General features: G+C 43.0%; 1 protein-coding gene across 4 annotated transcripts in view; it reads left to right on the top strand.

Annotated features, from left to right (window-relative positions):
• Positions 1–19,172, top strand: part of dnm2a (dynamin 2a) — a 117,637-nt gene that overhangs the window by 68,982 nt on the left and 29,483 nt on the right. For 2 of the 4 annotated variants that reach the window (XM_060942480.1, XM_060942479.1), the window contains exons 12-14: positions 1,132–1,202; positions 4,935–4,983; positions 8,158–8,169. In XM_060942480.1, the coding sequence (XP_060798463.1) occupies positions 1,132–1,202; positions 4,935–4,983; positions 8,158–8,169 (132 nt within the window). The remainder of the gene's footprint in view (positions 1–1,131; positions 1,203–4,934; positions 4,984–8,157; positions 8,170–19,172) is intronic. The other 2 variants (XM_060942482.1, XM_060942481.1) reach the window with 1 other exon arrangement.

Genomic DNA, 19,172 nt, shown 5'->3' with positions numbered 1-19,172 from the left:
CCCAAAGGACAGTCCCTTAAAGAACTGTTTCCCAAAGGACCATGCCTTAAAGGACTGCCCCCCCCCCAAAAAAAAAGACCGTTCCTTAAAAAAATTGTTCCCCTGAAAGACTATTCCTCCAAAGGACTGTTCCCCCCAAGGCCCATCCCCTGAAGGATTGTTCCCCAAATTATTATTCCCCCTAAGAACCATCCCTTAAAGCAGGGGTTCTCAACTTTTCTGGTCCCTTAAAGAACTGTTCCCCCCAAAGGACCGGTCCCCCTAGAAGGACCGTCCCTTAAAGGACCGGTCCCCCTAGAAGGACCGTCCCTTAAAGGACCAGTCCCCCTAGAAGGACCGTCCCTTAAAGGACCGGTCCCTCTTAGAAGGACCGTCCCTTAAAGGACCGGTCCCTCTTAGAAGGACCGTCCCTTAAAGGACCGGTCCCTCTTAGAAGGACCGTCCCTTAAAGGACCGGTCCCTCTTAGAAGGACCGTCCCTTAAAGGACCGGTCCCTCTTAGAAGGACCGTCCCTTAAAGGACCGGTCCCTCTTAGAAGGACCCGTCCCTTAAAGGACCGGTCCCTCTTAGAAGGACCGGTCCCTCTTAGAAGGACCGGTCCCTCTTAAAAGGACCGGTCCCCCTAGAAGGACCGGTCCCTCTTAAAAGGACCGGTCCCTCTTAAAAGGACCGGTCCCTCTTAAAAGGACCGGTCCCCCTAGAAGGACCGGTCCCTCTTAAAAGGACCGGTCCCCCAGAAGGACCGGTCCCTCTTAAAAGGACCGGTCCCCCAGAAGGACCGGTCCCTCTTAAAAGGACCGGTCCCCCTAAAAGGACCGTCCCTTAAAGGACCAGTCCCTCTTAAAAGGACCGTCCCTTAAAGGACCGGTCCCCCTAAAAGGACCGGTCCCCTCTTAAAAGGACCATCCCCTCTTAAAAGGACCATCCCTTAAAGGACTTTCCCCCAAAAGGGTGTCTCTCAAAGCACTATTTTCCAAAGGACTGCCCATCAAAACACTTTTCCCCCAAAGAGTCCCCATCCCTAAAGGGTCCCTATCCCCACCCCTACTCTCTCTATATAAAATATGCTTTCTGCTCTTGTTCATTTGGATATAGATCTACTGTCTCAAGTTATTATGAATCTCTCTTCAGGTTCTGTTGCTGATCGACATCGAGCTGTCTTACATCAACACCAACCACGAGGACTTCATCGGATTTGCCAAGTACGTGTACACTCTCGCCTGTGTGTGTATTAGCGTGAGCTTGACACTCCGTGGTAATGTTTGGTCATGTGTGTCCTGGAGGTTGGTACTAATTCTTGCAGTCTGGACTTCAACCTGAACTAAACTGTTCCTTGCAGTGTGAAGAATAACAGAGACGAATGTAAATATGCTGATAACTGATTTCAGTCAAACTCTTTAAATAAAGTGATGCCAGGATGTCAGGAACCTCACAAACTTGAGGACCAATGAGATTAAACCTTGCATTTTCATTAAGCTTACCTAATTGTTGGAAACCGCCACCAAAGCACTGGGACAGAGGTGACTGTTTGTTTTTAAAGTTGGTTCAAATCCATGTAGTGGAACAGATAAGTGAGATTTCAAATGGTGATACAAGCACCAAAATTTGTACAGATATCCTTCAGGGGCCATATATTAAAAAAATCACATGGGCCAATCAAAATTCCAAAATGGCTGCTATATTTTCAAGATTGTCGCCCTTTTGGTACAAAATTGCATATTTTACTATAGAATTCCATTCACTGGGCCGAATTTGATGAGTAAGGTATTGAGTTATAGGTTTTTGACTATGAGGAATCCAAATTTATGACTCTCAGCTCTGTACAAGGCTTCTTTCTAGCACTTGGCTTTGCCAGAGTTTTGGCACACTCATTTAGTCTTTCATTCAGCTGCATTGTCAACATGCCTCAGTTCAGAAGCTGGAGCTTCTTTTCCACACAGGAAGCACTCAGACTTTGACTTTCCTGGCTGGTTCGTCGCATCTTAGTGCGCCCTTCAGCTGGCTGAGTACCCTGAGCATCAGATCTTCTCTTCCTGGCCGCTCCAGCTTTGCGTTGTTAAACAAATAACGGCAACTCTGGTGGTATTGTGCTTTGTTCCTTCTCAGTGTGTCTTCTACACCACCACCCTCATCCAATCTCGCTGGATCCAGAACAATTGGTAATGCATTAATGGCGTGAAAAAGAGGAACCTTGGTTACTATCATGGTGTAGCTATCTTGTTCACGTGGATGATGTGTTGGTGGCGATTTGAGGTCTTCGTTCTTCTCTTCTTGGCAAAGGCAACGTTTGCTCCACTCTGTTTTCCATTTAGATTGCACTGGATCTGACCTTGCCATTTTGTTGGACCGTCAATGTTGAAAGGCCAAGGGATTATCCTTTTACCACCTTTAACACAATATGATAAGGTTCGGACATACAAATGGTCTACACCTAGCCCGATTGTTCATCCAGTGCCATTTAACTGAAGCCCCATTACCCTTGGCTCGGCTCTCCCACGCTGGCATGTCCTGTCCATTCAGGTGTTGCTATCTAACTACAGCTAACTAATATACTAGGTGTATTTTGTGATAGCATTTGGGGCACTAAACTACAACTACTGTGGTGAGCAATTATTAGTTAGCCGACACTGAACCCCATGCTGAGTTTCACAGCAGCGATGTCACCAGTGTGACATCCACTCTGTTGTTTTGGTTCTCTGATGCCCCTTTTCCACCAAAGCAGTTCCAGGGCTGGTTCGGGGCCAGTGCTTAGTTTGGAACCGGGTTTTCTGTTTCCACTGACAAAGAACTGGCTCTGGGGCCAGAAAAACCGGTTCCAGGCTAGCACCAACTCTCTGCTGGGCCAGAGGAAAGAACCACTTACGTCAACGGGAGGGCGGAGTTGTTAAGACCAACAACAATAACAAGACCGCGAAAGATCACCATTTTTAAGTGACAAGAAGCAGCAGCTGTACAAACACGAAGTCATCCATTATTATTATTGTTGTTGCTGCTGCTGCTTCCGTGTTGTTTTTGCTTCAATATTTGCGCCAAGGTTTATGCAAACATAGCGACGTAACTGACGTATACAGTGACGTAACTGACGTATACAGCGACGTAACTGACGTATACAGCGACGTAATGACGTGGCTTCCCTTAGCACCGCGAGCTATGGAAAAACAAACTGGTTCTCAGCTGGCTCGCAAGTTGAACGAGTTGTGAACCAGCACCAGCACTGGCCCCGAACCAGCCCTGGAACTGATTTGGCGGAAAAGGGGTAAGACTCCTCTCGGTGGTTGCATCCGTTTTCCAGTCCTCATCTTTCTTGTGAGGTCCACATCTACTAGTCATGGATGGTGGCCATCTTGAATAGAGCTGACTTCATGCACGTAAGGTTTTGGAGTCTAACATAATCCATCACACACAGACTCTGTGTGCTACCCTCACCTAGTTTCGCCCGTGAGCCAACACGGGGTACTGGGGTGTGTCTGTTACTGTGCACAAACAACTTCTTGGAGCCATAGGTGAGAGTTGGGTAAGTAGTGAGGACTAGTGCTAGGAGTCCATCCAGGGGATGTGGCTCACTTCTGAAGCAAAAGTACTACCTCTACTACTACGCCCCTTCACCCCGAAAATAGAGCTGATTCATGCATGCACGTTAGAGCTGTCGGTTCAAAAGTCAAAGAGTCCCATATATGTTTTCGTACGTACGTTGGGGAGTGCCTGTTAGAGAGCGCACACTGTCTAGGCCGTCAGCATGGTGAGGTAGGGTGGCCAGTTCCTTTCCTCACCACCTTTAACTTCCCCAGTGTTTCCACCAGGTCCCCATTCACTGCTGGGTGGACAGGAGGCGAGCCCCAGATCACCGTCCGAGGTGAGGCTCGAACCGGGGACCGTTCGCTTGGCGGTCAAGCGCTCTAACCACTTGGCCACCTCGCCTCCAGCTGTCAGTTAGTAGATTATTATAACAATATATGAAATCTAGTAGAAGGAAACTTCTGAGTGTTTCTAGAGGTCCAAATTTGGTTTCTGCATAGTTAGAAATGTATGATTTGATGCCAGAATCATTCAAATCGAACAAGTCTGTGCAATTCTATTGCAAAATGTAATTTTATCATACCGGAAATGGTGGCCATCTTGAATTTTGAGTGGCCCGTGGGATTTTTCAAGAGAGTAATGCCCATGAAATTATTTGAGCCAATTTTGGTGCTTGTATCACCATTTGAAATATTCTCCTGAAATATTCAGTTATCTGCTGCTCTAATGGGTTTGGCCTGGGAAGCTCTATGCAGGATGGCTGCCGTTGATGAGTCTGGATAAGTGCACAATGTACATTAGGTGGTCTGTCGGTGAGAATAGAAACGGGCTATGATGACTGGTGGATTAAAGGAAACCGCTAGCATGACCCCATTAAAAAAGAGTTCTGTGATGTAGTCAAATTTTAGCATGCTGTCGCTAGGACAAAGCAAGACACAATTTGTTGTGCAAGTTATCGGCTGTCAGCTAACACATTGGCGAAAGTGGTTTGACCCACTTTCGTTGCATGTTCACCATCATTAAAACTGCTGCTCATACCGTAGCATGCACGCTGGAAAAAAGAAAAAGGCTTGGTTGGTTTAGTTTGGCGTGTGACATGGTCCGTTGTGCGCATGCACCGAGTGCGTGTGGTAGCGTTAGCACTCACGCTAGTCTTGTTAATGGTTCTCGTAACATCACATTTCAGTCTGGACCACCGGAGGCTGGACGATGGTACCCTCCCTAGGTACGACAGCAACAGGTTCGGCTTTTTCGCAGCCTAGAAGTCCAGCAGTGCAGGTTTAACTCACGCTGGAAATGACTTTGGTTTGGAGTCAAGAGTAATAATGCATCTCAGATTAATCTTTTTTTATTGTTGTTGTTCTTTCCTTCTTTTCTATCTTTGGTTCTCTTGTTCTTGTTCCCCCCCCCCCATTCAGTGCACAACAGAGAACACTCGCAAACAAGAAAAGGCCCATTCCAAACCAGGTACGTCCTGCTACCCAGCTCTCACTCACACTTTTATTTATCCACGTATCACAAAGTGTACTCTCACCTGTGTATCTTCCTGCAATGCAATGCTGATTGCTGTATATCAGTCATAAGACTTTATGTTCACTTTGGGTGATTTTCCACTGCACACATGCACCAAAAAAAACCCCAAACGAAAACGTGAATTAATGGAACTTGGACTTCAGGTTAATTTACATTTTTTGCTGGCGATTTAGATGAAAATGTGTTTTATCATGGCATAATTGATGCACTGAATTTATAGTGCCATGAAGTTATTATAATAATAATAATAATAATAATAATATGAATTAGTTGAAGGTTTAGAAAGGGTTCCAAGTAGAACCACTGGAGAACCCTTAGCTATTAAAGACGTTTAAGAAAAACATTTACGCAACTTGGTGTTGCTTTGGTGGCACAAAGAACTATGGTATTATCCCCACCCTCAAGTACCATTAGATCCTCCTGGTACTTGTCTTGAGCTGGTACCAAAAACCAAATGGAATCTTTGCTGCTGTTTTCCAGTCCTAAAAGTTTTGGTACGTTGGAATAAGATGCAGTGGTACTGGACTGGTGGCCAACAGCAGAAGCACAGCTCCTGTTTTCTGGAACCAAACATTTTGGATAAAACCCATCCACATGAAAATCCTTTACCTCTAGCACCTTAAAATGGTCTCAGCTTGTGCTTTTGGGGGTATCTCAAAAAAAGTTCTGTTTAGAACTGCTTAGAATGCTTTTCTAAGGGTTGAAAGGGTTTCAACTTTGAGAAAGTGTTCTGCTCGAAGCTTAGAATCCGGAAGTATCCAAAGAGCCACTGAGAAGAACATGTTTTGTGCATTTCTTTTGAGAAATGAAATGATAGTGTTGGGTTGGCACTGGGGCAGTGGTGGCTCAACGGGTGAAGGTTCCAAGGTATTGATCAGAGGGTTCAAGCTGCCAATGTTGGGCCCTTGGGCAAGACCTTTAACCCTCTCGGCTCAACCCAAGAGCGAAGTGGGAAAAAGCTGCAATGAACAGTCCAGTAGTCCTGCACCATTGGTATCATTGGATCCTCTGGGCACCAACCTTGAGCAAATACAAAGAACCAATTGGAAGTTGACTCTATTGGCCCCTTGAGAAAGACCTTTTACCCTCCTCAGCTCAACCCAGCAGCAAAGTGGGGGAAAAAACTGCAACGAACAGTCCAGTAGTCCTGCACCATTGGTATCGCTGGATCCTCTGGGCACCAACCTTGAGCAAATGCAAAGAACCAGTTGGAAGTTGACTCTGTTGGACCCTTGAGAAAGACCTTTTACCCTCCTCAGCTCAACCCAGCAGCAAAGTGGGGAAAAAGCTGCAACGAACAGTCTAGTAGTCCCCACACCATTGACATGGCTGGATCCTCTGGGCACCAACTTTGAGCAAATACAAAGAACCAACTGGATTTTTTGGTACTGGATTGGTAGCCAGTGGGGAAAAGCACAGGTCCTGTTTTCTGGTGCCAAAAATTTTAACTAAAGCTCATAAATAGTCTTCAGGTATTCTCAGGGGAAGCTCAAGCTTTCTATGTATAGCTGCTTAAGCAAGGGTTTCTCTTTTAGAGAACCACTTTTGAAAGCCAAGAACCCTAACTATCCAAAGAAGCATTGGGCAACTCTTTGTGTGTGGTTTTTTTTTTTTTTTTTTTTTTTTTTGAGGGATTCCCTGATCATCAAAGTGTTAGTGTTGTGTTGGTGTTACAAATACAGCAGCTATGAACAGTGTTCCATTGGTTCCTGTTGGTACTAGACTTGAGCAGACACAAAAAACCAACTGGAACACGTGTTACTAGATTGGTGACCAAGAGTGGAAAAGCAAAATTCCAGTTTTTGGTGTGTTGTGCAGTGGAATAAAGCCCATACACTCACTGGGAATTAATCTATATGGGCCTTTGGGGGATCCTCTAAAGGTTCTTTTCAGAAAGGGTTTTCAGCGGAACTACTTTAGAAAGCTTTAGAGAACCCTTAATTGTCCAAAGGACCCTTGAGAAACCCTTGGAACCAAACAAAACATTTGTGCAAAGTGAGAAATTTTAAAGAAATAAATAAAGTTAAAGATGATTCTTGCTTGAGTGGGACGTTTGAACAGCACTACTAGCTCTGCCCAGGATTGCTATTGGTTCCTGTTGGTACGAGGCTTAAGCAGGTAATAAAAATCAACTGGAATCTTTGGTACTGGGCTGGTGAGCAGTAATGGGCAAGCACGGGCCATAGAATACAACCCATACATTTGTAAAGGGGGGGAAAAAAAGGTTTTATCTAGTACCCTTAGGGTTTCTTTGGATTCCATCCCTTTAGGGTGGTAACCCTTAGACTTTATATGTCCATGTTGAGCCTTTCTAGGAACCTAGTACCCTTTTAACTATCCAAAGAACCTTTAAAGAACCCTATATTTCTCAGAATGTAGAGGACTCCCCCCACCCCCCACCCCGGAGACTCATGAACTTCCTGCCAGGCCACGGTGTGCACTCTTTCCCTTACAGTTCCCATTTTCTACTTTTAGCATATTTCTGTTCCCATGATTAAAAACCTTTTAACATTTCAGCCACAATATCACAGCAAGGAGCAATCGGAGAGTGATCGAATCAGGCGAACGCTCCTTTACACACTTCCCCAGTCTCCTCTACAGCTTCGACACGCTAATTTTAGCATGTTCTGCTCATCAGGCATGAATGCGCACAGCTACCAAACCCCAACACGCCAAAAAGTGATCAGTATTATTCTGATTTACAACCTGTTATGCCTCAATTAACTCAAGCTTTTTCTTCTTTTTTTCCTTTTTGTAGAGTAATATAAAAATGCGCATGGATTGCAAGTGTGACAATGAAGCAGTATTTGTGATACGTGCAAGAGTTTTCATATTGCAAGTGAATCTAATTGCATGTACTTGTGTTCTGTTGCTCTCTCTCTCTCTCTCTCTCTCTCTCTCTCTCTCTCTCTCTGTTTATAAATACACACCTTGGTCTCTTGCTCTCTGTTTCTTTCTATTCATTTTTCCTTTCTTCCTCTTTCTGTGTCTTCCTATTGTCCTGGGATGTTGTACATGTCTTCCTTCGCTTTTTGCTTGTCCTCTGACTTGATTTCCCCCACTTTATCCTAACTTTACCCCCATCCTCTTCCTTACCGGTCACTGCAGGGTGAAATACTGGTAAGTACCCCGAACAAAAACTTCGCCCGGTCAGGGAGTCACCAGGGCTCAGCCAAAATCAGGAGAACTGAGGCTTTGACCATCATCCAGCCAACACCGTCCGTGTATTTCGATTCATTTTGTTTTATTTAATTGTAAAAGCCGCTCGGTGCATCTTTTACGATCTGGTTTTAACTGAAGATATTTGTTCTACTCCGCAGCGAAGCAATCTCATAGAAGAAACACCAGAAAAGGTATTCCAGTTCTCACACTTTAAATGGTGGAACCCGGAATGATCGAACTGGCTGCTAGTTTTTTTTTTTCTTTATTGCTGTTACGAGTAATCGGTAACGGCCCTAATTCTGCTCCACATCTTGTTACGCTACAATTAAGCAGCATTCTCTAACACACAAGTAATTCGAGCACGTAATTAAACATGTTAATGCAAACACTACTAACAGTGTCCTATTGATATGTCTGTTATAATTTAAAGGAGCAGTCCAGCACTTTTTATCCGCCAGTCCTTATAGTGCATGTGTGATTATCACAGACGTCAATTTCAGTGTTTCTCTACAGCGAGGAAACAACCAGAGAACCTGAGGTTTTATACCTCATCAGAACATCATTCAAGAACTTCAGAACACCCAGACGTATTTCAAAAAAGGACAAGACGCTTAGATGTCCATCGATAAGAGGGTGGATGATAAACAATAAAACATGACGCGTAAAATTGTTTGTTTATTGATGTCTGTTCAAATAAAAAAAATGAGATGAGGATATTGTCAATTCGAGGAAGATAAAACAATTACGTCATCTGAAAGAGGGAAGCCATGGCCTAAAGGTTAAAGAAGCAGTTTTGGGACCAAAAGGTCGCCAGTTTGATTCCCTGGACCAGCAGAAATGGTTGAAGTACCCTTGAGCAAGGCACCTAACCCCCAACGGCTCTCCAGGTTGCCCTGGGTTGAAAGGAAACGTTTGTCTCAAAGCAAGCTTCAAAGCTTTTGAATAATAGAAATCTGATCTCTAACGGTTATGAAATTACAGCAGAGATTCGACTCATCTGGTCAGCGAGCTACGACGAGACGAGTGCAATGAAGCTGATGTGTCTGAGTAGGGTGTACAGGTGAAGAGGTGAACGAGCTGGACGGACTGAAGGACTAAAGCTCTGTTGCATTGATTGCTGTCTTAATGTAGAGATGAAACAAGCACAAAAAAAAATTCCCCCTGCACCATGATCAGCAAGTAGTCGAATGGCATTGTGGGTAATGTAGGGAACTTGAGGAAAATTGATGACACGTTAAAACTAAAGAAATCAACCCAAAATTTCGATATAATCAATCTTGTAAGCAAGGCATGTCATGATATCACGCGATGATTAATCTCAATACAAATTTATGACGATTTGAATTGATGAAATAAAAAATGAACTGTGATTACTATCAGGCTGCGTAATCTTAGTTTTTCCTAGCTGTAATTACATTGTTTAGACAGCAGAGGATGAAATAGCTAATGTACGGTAGCAGGAATACATGTGACTTCACTGTAGGTGGAAGTAACACAGCTCTAATGCTTCAAAAAACTGATCTAAAATGTGTGATTGTGTACAAACAGATTTAACAAGAAATCAGGGCTCGCTTTTTACAGACAGAAAGAAAGATAAAGAAAAGAGAAGCAAATGAAGGAAGTGCAAACTGATAAATAGATGGATAGATTTACTTTATTAATCCCAAGCTGGGAAATTATATTACAGCAGCAAGTTATAAGACATGCGAAAAGAAAGACACACTGTACACCATAAAATAAGATTTAAACAAACAATTTTTTCCATCCATTATCTGTAACCGCTTATCCTGTACAGGGTCGCGGGCAAGCTGGAGCCTATCCCAGCTGACTACGGGTGAAAGGCGGGGTACACCCTGGACAAGTCGCCAGATCATCACAGGGCTGACACATAGACACAGACAACCATTCACACTCACATTCACACCTACGCTCAATTTAGAGCCACTAATTATCCTAACCGCAGGTCTTTGGACTGTGGGGGAAACCGGAGCACCCGGAGGAAACCCACGCAGACACGGGGAGAACATGCAAACTCCGCACAGAAAGGCCCTCGTCGGCCACGGGGCTCGAACCTAGAACCTTCCTGCTGTGAGGTAACAGTGCTAACAACTACACCACCGTGCCGCCCCAACAAAAAAAATCCTAAGAACAAACAGACTATACAATATAAAGATAAAAATGTCACGATCAAAAATATATACCTATGTATGTGCTTTGTACGTGTGAATGTGCATTAATAGTGCTTAAAAACAAGAATTGTCGTAAATGAAAAAAACTGTGCAAAAGTGGCAGTATTGAATGGAAGATAAATAAAAACTAGATAGAGACTGTAACGATAGTCACAGTGATTTGCGCTAGCTGTTACAAACCAGGATGTCTGGTCCCCGTACCCTATAGATCCGGAACGGTAAGAGATAGAGAATGACGCTTAGTGAGGGGGGAAAAAATCCCATTTTTCATGGATCGTTCCAGATCAGTGATCCAGATGAGTACCAAAAGTCATAGCAACGTAATTCAGCCCAGAGGTATTCTTCATATGAAATGTGGTGGTGATTGGTTGAAAACTGGGGGAGAAATAGTGTCCGAAAAAATTTTAGAATAATAATAATAACAATAAAATAGAAAGCTCCTGAGTGAGAGTAACAATTTGTCAGTGCTGCTAGCGCAAATTAATAAATAAGCTCTAACGGTGCAATAAAAGTTTTTAAGACGGTGTTTGTAAAAGCTTATTAAGAAAAGGTCTATTAGGTATTAATATTTAAAATTTTTAATAAAATGGATATTTTAGTTAAAGCTAGACGGCCTTTTGATTTCATAAAATCGGTGAAATTTAGTTCACTCTGAAATGTGGTCATTGTGATATATGTTTATTTCTGTAATATCTCACAAAATATCAGGCCGTTCTGTTCTATGGCTGGGAAGTTATTTAATTTGAGGAGATTAAAGCAAATAATGTGCATGAAATCGCGCAGTCAAGCAGACAGAGGAAGTCCGTGTGTGCGCATGCGCAGGTTTCCCTTTGAGCGTGCACTGACAGTTCCATCATTCTGTCGCTAAACGAACAGCTGATCACACCAAGGTGCTCGCTGAGCGCCGATATTTATTAGTTTGGTCCTGCGTTTCCTTTCCTTCGTATATAACAACGTGTTTTATTTTTTTCACGGTCTGGTTTCCATCAAACCCCGCACTCTGATTGGCTGGCAAGCGGGTCCTTATCCTACGGTACGGTCCCCAGTTACGGACCTCTGGCGACTCGCTCGTTCACAACAGCAAACATAGTAGCAATTTTTGTCAACATTTATTTTCGCATTTCTCAGGAGAATAGCATTAATTTCACAGCATGGATAGCGATAACGACAGTGTTCACAGCGAAAGCGAGTTTTACTACCCTGAGGAAGAAGAAATAAAAGAAAACATTTCAGGAGAAAGCTAAAAACCTCTAACTGTTGCTAACGCCGAGCAAAAACATGGCTGAATCCTGAATGACTCAATTTTGTATAAATAGGGGACTACATAGGCGGCAAAATGTAGGGTTTTTTTTCCTGCCATGGAAGTGCACTTGTATACCGAGGAGGAAGCCATTTCCATTACAGCCGTGAATGAGGATTCAAAATGGCGGCTCGGCTCGGTTTTCCCTTTCGGGCGCTCTCGTTTTCTGTTAGAATTTGGTAAAGAAAAAAATAAATATATTATTTACCAGCTTAAGGTCGGTCTGTATGGTGAAATACCGTGACCTTGGCCTTGAATACTGACCTCGGCCCAGAGGGCCTCGCTCAGTACTTTCAAGACCTCGGTCACGGTATTTCACCATACGGACCTCCCAGCTGGTAAATAACGCATATTTCTTCTCGCTTTCTTTCCATTACTGTAGTCGGTCTTTCACGTTTCATTCACACACTCACGTCCTCCATTTTTCTCTCCTGTTTCAAATTTGTATCCCACAATGCCTTGCGTGAACGGGGAAAGCCCACCACGTGATGCATGATGTAGTATCTTGTATTGCGTCATGGTGAAGCAGGAAAAAATAGCGGAAAGTTTAGAGCCCTGTGGCCTTAAATTCATTAATTGTTCTATTAAAAAAATAAACAAATAAAATTGGACATCTGTGATTCGAATTTGGTAGCTTTTGGTCACTCAACAAAAATAATTGGGTGTCAGGGAAAATTCTTTTTATGACCTACACTTGAAAAATCTGAAAGGCAGTTTAGCTTTAATAGGCAATTATATTTTACTCCAACGTTTACAAATGTTTGGTGGTTATTAAGAAAATGAAACGAGGTTTATTTTAATTTAACAAAATTAATATTTAAGTTGATAAAGAATAGGAAAATAAATGTTGCTTTTTTGTAATTAATTGCTCTAAGTATTCATTTAATTTTTTTTTTTTCAAAAAATCGTGGATTTATTGAATCGTTATAAGCCCATTGGGCGCTGTTTCTTATCAAGATGGATATGGAAGTTGTTTAGGGTGAAGTTTACCTTTAAAAGTAAAAGCAACTCCACTGTACCGATTCAAAAGAAAAAAAAAACATTAAATCTCATTCAACTATTTCTTGACAGGTTAACGTTCTATTTTCGACGTTTATCCATCAGTTTAAAAGCACACGTTGGATTTGTGAGTGAAATTAAACTATGTACACTCCTCAGGAAATAAAGTACATTATTGTACCTTTTAGGGGTACAACAGCTTGTCACTGGTACACTTCCCTCTAAGGTACAGTGGTGCTTGAAAGTTTGTGAACCCTTTAGAATTTTCTATATTTCTGCATAAATATGACCCAAAACATCATATTTTCACACAAGTCCTAAAAGTAGATAAAGAGAACCCAGTTAAACAAATGAGACAAAAATATTAGACTTGGTCATTTATTTATTGAGGAAAATTATCCAATATTACATATCTGTGAGTGGCAAAAGTATGTGAACCTCTAGGATTAGCAGTTAATTTGAAGGTGAAATTAGAGTCAGGTGTTTTCAATCAATGGGATGACAATCAGGTGTGAGTGGGCACCCTGTTTTATTTAAAGAACAGGGATCTATCAAAGTCTGATCTTCACAACACATGTTTGTGGAAGTGTATCATGGCACAAACAAAGGAGATTTCTAAGGACCCCAGAAAAAGCGTTGTTGATGCTCATCAGGCTGGAAAAGGTTACAAAACCATCTCTAAAGAGTTTGGACTCCACCAATCCACAGTCAGACAGATTGTGTACAAATGGAGGAAATTCAAGACCATTGTTACCCTCCCCAGGAGTGGTCGACCAACAAAGATCACTCCAAGAGCAAGGCGTGTAATAGTCGGCGAGGTCACAAAGGACCCCAGGGTAACTTCTAAGCAACTGAAGGCCTCTCTCACATTGGCTAATGTTAATGTTCATGAGTCCACCATCAGGAGAACACTGAACAACAATGGTGTGCATGGCAGGGTTGCAAGGAGAAAGCCACTGCTCTCCGAAAAGAACATTACTGCTCGTCTGCAGTTTGCTAAAGATCACGTGGACAAGCCAGAAGGCTACTGGAAAAATGTTTTGTGAACAGATGAGCCCAAAATAGAACTTTTTGGTTTATATGAGAAGCATTATGTTTGGAGAAAGGAAAACACTGTATTCCAGCATAAGAACCTTATCCCATCTGTGAAACATGGTGGTGGTAGTATCCTGGTTTGGGCCTGTTTTGCTGCATCTGGGCCAGGACGGCTTGCCATCACTGATGGAACAATGAATTCTGAATTATACCAGCGAATTCTAAAGGAAAATATCAGGACATCTGTCCATGAACTGAATCTCAAGAGAAGGTGGGTCATGCAGCAAGACAACGACCATAAGCACACAAGTCGTTCTACCAAAGAATGGTTAAAGAAGAATAAAGTGAATGTTTTGGAATGGCCAAGTCAAAGTCCTGACCTTAATCCAATGGAAATGCTGTGGAAGGACCTGAAGCGAGCAGTTCATGTGAGGAAACCCACCAACATCCCAGAGTTGAAGCTGTTCTGTACGGAGGAACGGGCTAAAACTCCTCCAAGCCGGTGTGCAGGACTGATCAACAGTTACCGCAAACGTTTAGTTGCAGTTATTACTGCACAAGGGGGTCACACCAGATACTGAAAGCAAAGGTTCACATACTTTTGCCACTCATGGATATGTAATATTGGATCATTTTCCTCAATAAATAAATGACCAAGTATAATATTTTTGTCTCATTTGTTTAACTGGGTTCTCTTTATCTACTTTTAGGACTTGTGTGAAAATCTGATGATGTTTTGGGTCATATTTATGCAGAAATATAGAAAATTCTAAAGGGTTCACAAACTTTCAAGCACCACTGTACTTATTTGTACCCTTTAGATATTGCTTGGGAACATACATGTATCTTTTTGGCCCTAAAAAGGTACACAGTTACCGTAAGGACCAATAATGAGCCGTAGGGGGTACGTTAGTGTTGGTTGTGCCTTGGGGGACAGAAATGGGCTCCTGTTTCTGACAGTGTAGTGTTTGTCTCCAATAAATTGTTAGTGAAATCGATTCATTTGCACGTTTCTACCAGCGAAGGGAAGCTGACAGTCCGGACATTTTGGTTTCAGAGAGACGACTTTTCCAAAACGCCATGCCTTGTCCAGTCCAAGGGTGTTGGAAATCTGGTCCAAGTGAAATGTAAGTCAAGGGCAGTTGTTGAATTTCTGTCGCTGCATGTCAAAAATACATGATTATTCAGTGTAACACACATTCAAAACCACAGCTGGAACAAACAAACAGTAAACATGTTCAAATGAGTCTGACCAAAGCTGGATTTGTGGCATTTTTATCCGACTTTTCCAAAAAATAAAAAATAAATTCTCATTACTTGTTTTTTGTCATCGTGAAAGCTTTCGACACAAATCTGCAGTTTCATTCCGTTCTCAACGAGTGAGTTTAGATTAAAGAGGATTTTCTTGTTTGTTTGTTTGTTTGTTTTTCCCTCGGTCCAGAGAAACTATTTGAAATTCTTGTCTGTGGTAATAAAATCACACATGCGCTACAGATACGGCGGGTGAAAAACGCTGAAGAGTCCTTTAGCGGTAGCCTGGATCCGTTTATGGTAATGAAAGCGACGCCTCGGTTGTCCTGCAGTGTGGCTGAGTGCTGGCAGCTCCTCCAGGGGGCGCTCAGTTTGCCTTGTGGAGGAAGGGGCTGTGGGAGGGGTCAGAGGGACAAAAACGACCAATAAGGAGCCAGGGCTGAACCTCACTCCTGAAATCATGTGTGTGTGTGATATTTCCTGTCTGTATTAAGGATGAATCTCTAATTAAAATCGCCCCATTATCTTGATATCTTTCTCCGTTTAATCTTTAATTATCTGTTTCTCTTTCTCTCTTTAAATAATAATTTTTGGTGCCAGCAGAATATTACCACATTAACAATAATCAATATATAATCAAAGCTAATTCCAGCTCACGAAACATCTCTCTTTTTCTTAATTTATTGAGCTGAACTGGTCTCTGGGCTCTCGTTTAACATTCTAACGAAGCTGATTAAACCAAAATCTGATTTAATGCACTTGATTTTTTTTCATGAGCAGCAACATTGTTTGTTCACAATTTTAGACTCATGACGTACTTTTATTTATTTATTTATTTTTATTTTGGTCTATGCTGTGGGTGTGTGCGTGCTAAAATCCCTCGGTCAAGGAGAAATACAAATACTTACAGCGCCCTCCACAATTATTGGCACCCCTGGTTAAGATGTGTTAAAAGGCTTAAATTCAGTTTTTATCGCAGAAGCATAATCTCACACTGAAAATTGTAGAAAATTGTAACCCTTAACTCAAGTGAATTTATAAAAAAAAAATCCCTGACTAAGAAATAATTATTTTTCATAAAATCATCTGTTCCGCAATTATTGGCACCCATAACAATTCCTCGAAAATAAATGTAATTGAAGCATTTCTGTCATTTCTGCTGTAGTTTATAAAGTTGATCAGAGTATCTAGGAACCTTTAATTAGTAATTCATCACATCCTGTTTCCCTGGGGTATAAATATGATGTGGCACAGAGGCCTATTTCTCTTATCCACTCTTCAATATGGGAAAGACGAGAGAAGAGAACACACCATTCAAGTAAGGCAGATGTGTGTCGACCTTCATAAGTCAGGCAATGGCTACAAGAAAACAGCCGCTCGCCTACACCGGCCCGTATCTACTGTCAGAGGAATCATCAAGAAGTTTAAAACAACTGGAACAGTGGTGAACAAGCCTGGACGAGGATGCAAGTTTATCTTGCCACCACGCACAGAGAGGAGGATGGTAAGAGAAGTAAAACGTTTTCCAAAGCTCACTGTTGGAGAATTGCATCAAAGAGTAGCATCTCGGGGTCACTAATGGCCCTTTTCCACTACCCTTTTTCAGCTCACTTCAGCCCGACACGGCTCACGTTTCGACTACCTCAGAACAGCACAACTCAGCTCGCTTCAGCCCTACTCAGCCCCCAAAACTCGCACGGTTTTGGAGTGGGGCTGAAGTGAGCCAAACCGAGCCGAGTGGGGCTAGGGGCATGAGGAGACACTCCCCTGTGCACTGATTGGTGAGGAGGAGTGTCCTCACACGCCCACACACGCCCCGCGAGCACGCTGGGATCTGTAAACCCGGAAGAAGAAGAATTACAAATTACAAGAATTTCTGAAGCCTTATGCGCCTCGCCTCATCTATACGCTCTTGCCAGTATCTGTTGGCGTTGTCAGTGACAACAAGCCACAGCACCAAGACCAGCAACACTAACGACTCCATGTTTATTGTTTACTATCCGGGTCGTGAGACTACCGCTTAAAAGGTCACTGATGTCACTGTTTGCGCCGCCTAACGACATCACGTGACGTCCACCCACTTTCGCTAACTCCACCCAATGTGTCCACCCACTTCCAGCCAGCACGGTTCAGCGCGGTTGTAGTCGAAATGCAACTCCAACAGCCCCGCTCAGCCCGACTCAGCACGGCACGGCTCAGCCCAACTCAGCCGCGTTGGTAGTGGAAAAGCGGCAAAAGTCTCCATAACAACCATCAGACGCTATCTACATGCCAACAAGCTGTTTGGGAGGCATGCACGGAAAAAGCCTTTTCTCACTTACAAGCATAAACATCTGGAGTTCACTAAGCGGTAGTGGGCCCGTGTGCTTTGGTCAGATGAGACCAAGATAGAGCTTTTTGGCAACAAACACTAATAAATCACAAAAGATGAGTATGCGGAAAAGCACCTCATGCCCACTGTGAAGTATGGGGGAGGATCGGTGATGCTGTAGTCCTGTTTCTCTTCCAAAGGCCCCAGGAATCCTGTTAGGGTGCCCGGCGTCATGAACTCTTTTTTGAAATCTCATCTCCAGGACATTTTAAATCAAAATCTGGTGGCCTCTGCCCAAAAGCTGAAGATGGGTCGTCACTGGGTCTTTCGGCAAGATACATATGGCCAAATCTACACAAAAATGGTTCAGCAGACACAAAATCAAGCTCCTCCCATGGCCATCTCAGTCCCCAGACCTCAACCCAATTGAAAACCTTAAGAACATATCTTAACGAGGGGTGCCAATAATTGTGGAGGGCACTGTATTGCAGAAAAATATTTAAAGTACTAATGTGTGTAAAGTCTTGTATTTACTTTTGGTTATTGACATTAAAATTAGTTGCCTTTCACCAAGAAACATCAACCACTGACAGGAACACGCGCTAATGGCTTACAGTATAAACTAGCTTACGTGCTAATAGATTAGATAAATGCAGAATGAGACGAACGCTACGGTCACACTACAGCTCGCGATGCTTTGCGATGGGTTTTTGATGAAAATGGGGCGTTTTTGTGGCGCTATACAGGTGAGCTAAAAGTTGCGGTCACACAGCAGGCGAACACTTGACTGTCAGGCCTTCGTGCACTCGAGCGGCCACGCCCACTCACAGGACCCAGTCGTTATGGGAAACACCTGATGCTGATTTGCGCACAATCAGCACACGCGTATAAGGACACACAGGCTTTGTGAAGTATTATCATTATCACTGACACGTTTGTTTCTCGTCATGTTTGACTCTGCTTTCGGTTTTGTTTTTGTAAAGATCACGCCTGCAAATAAACACAACAGTCTTCCTGCACTTGCATCCGTCTGCTGCCACATACCGGATGGAATACTTCACAAAGTCTCTGTGAAAACAGCGTCCTTATACGCACGTTCTGATTGCGCTCAAATCGGCATCAGGTGTTTCCCGTAATGACTGGGTCCCAAGCATGTGCAACGCACTCTGAAGGATCCCCGAATGCAAATGCATTTTTCCAGTCTCGGTGAAGGTTAGGCTGTGCCAAGCCGTCGTGTTGATGAGGCTCCCATGAGCATCGGGGACATGGGTTCGAGACAAATACATCTCGAGGCTTAACGATGCTTCCCTGAGCTTAACCCGTCTGCGAGTGTTCATCGCTCAACCAAATTTTTTCTGATGTTTTTGGTCACTCACGAGGCGGAGACACACCAAAAAACAACTCCCGAAGCTTGGAGAACATTCACCGTGCATCATACGATTGGTGGCGATGCTACCAGTTTTTCATCACCAAGTCTTTGCAAACCTATCGTGAGATGTAGTGTGACCAGGACCTGATTAGATATTTTAAATAATATTGGCTGGTGTTGAGTGGTCTATCAGATATATTCCATTCAGCTAGCGTGATATTGAATGAGTCGAAGACGAGTAGCTGAATGGAATATATCTGATAGACCATGGAAAAAAGCCATTATTATTATTATTATTATATACACACACTATCAGCATTCACAAAGTCCAACGCTAGCTTACCCACGACTCGGTGCTGTTAGCATGGCAGTCCAGTTACCTTCCAGCTGGCATAGCGTTAGTGAAGACCAGTGCTAGTGCAGTCAAGCCTATTATTATTATTATTATTATTATTGTCATTTTCCCTGTGTAATTTACTTGGCTACTTTTAAAATCACCAGTGGAGC

This window comes from Neoarius graeffei, chromosome 16 (genome assembly GCF_027579695.1).
Source record: "Neoarius graeffei isolate fNeoGra1 chromosome 16, fNeoGra1.pri, whole genome shotgun sequence".
Classification (NCBI taxonomy): Eukaryota; Metazoa; Chordata; class Actinopteri; order Siluriformes; family Ariidae; genus Neoarius; species Neoarius graeffei.
The sequence above is the reverse complement of the archived record's forward strand: the minus strand, read 5'-3'. Positions and strand labels throughout refer to the sequence as shown.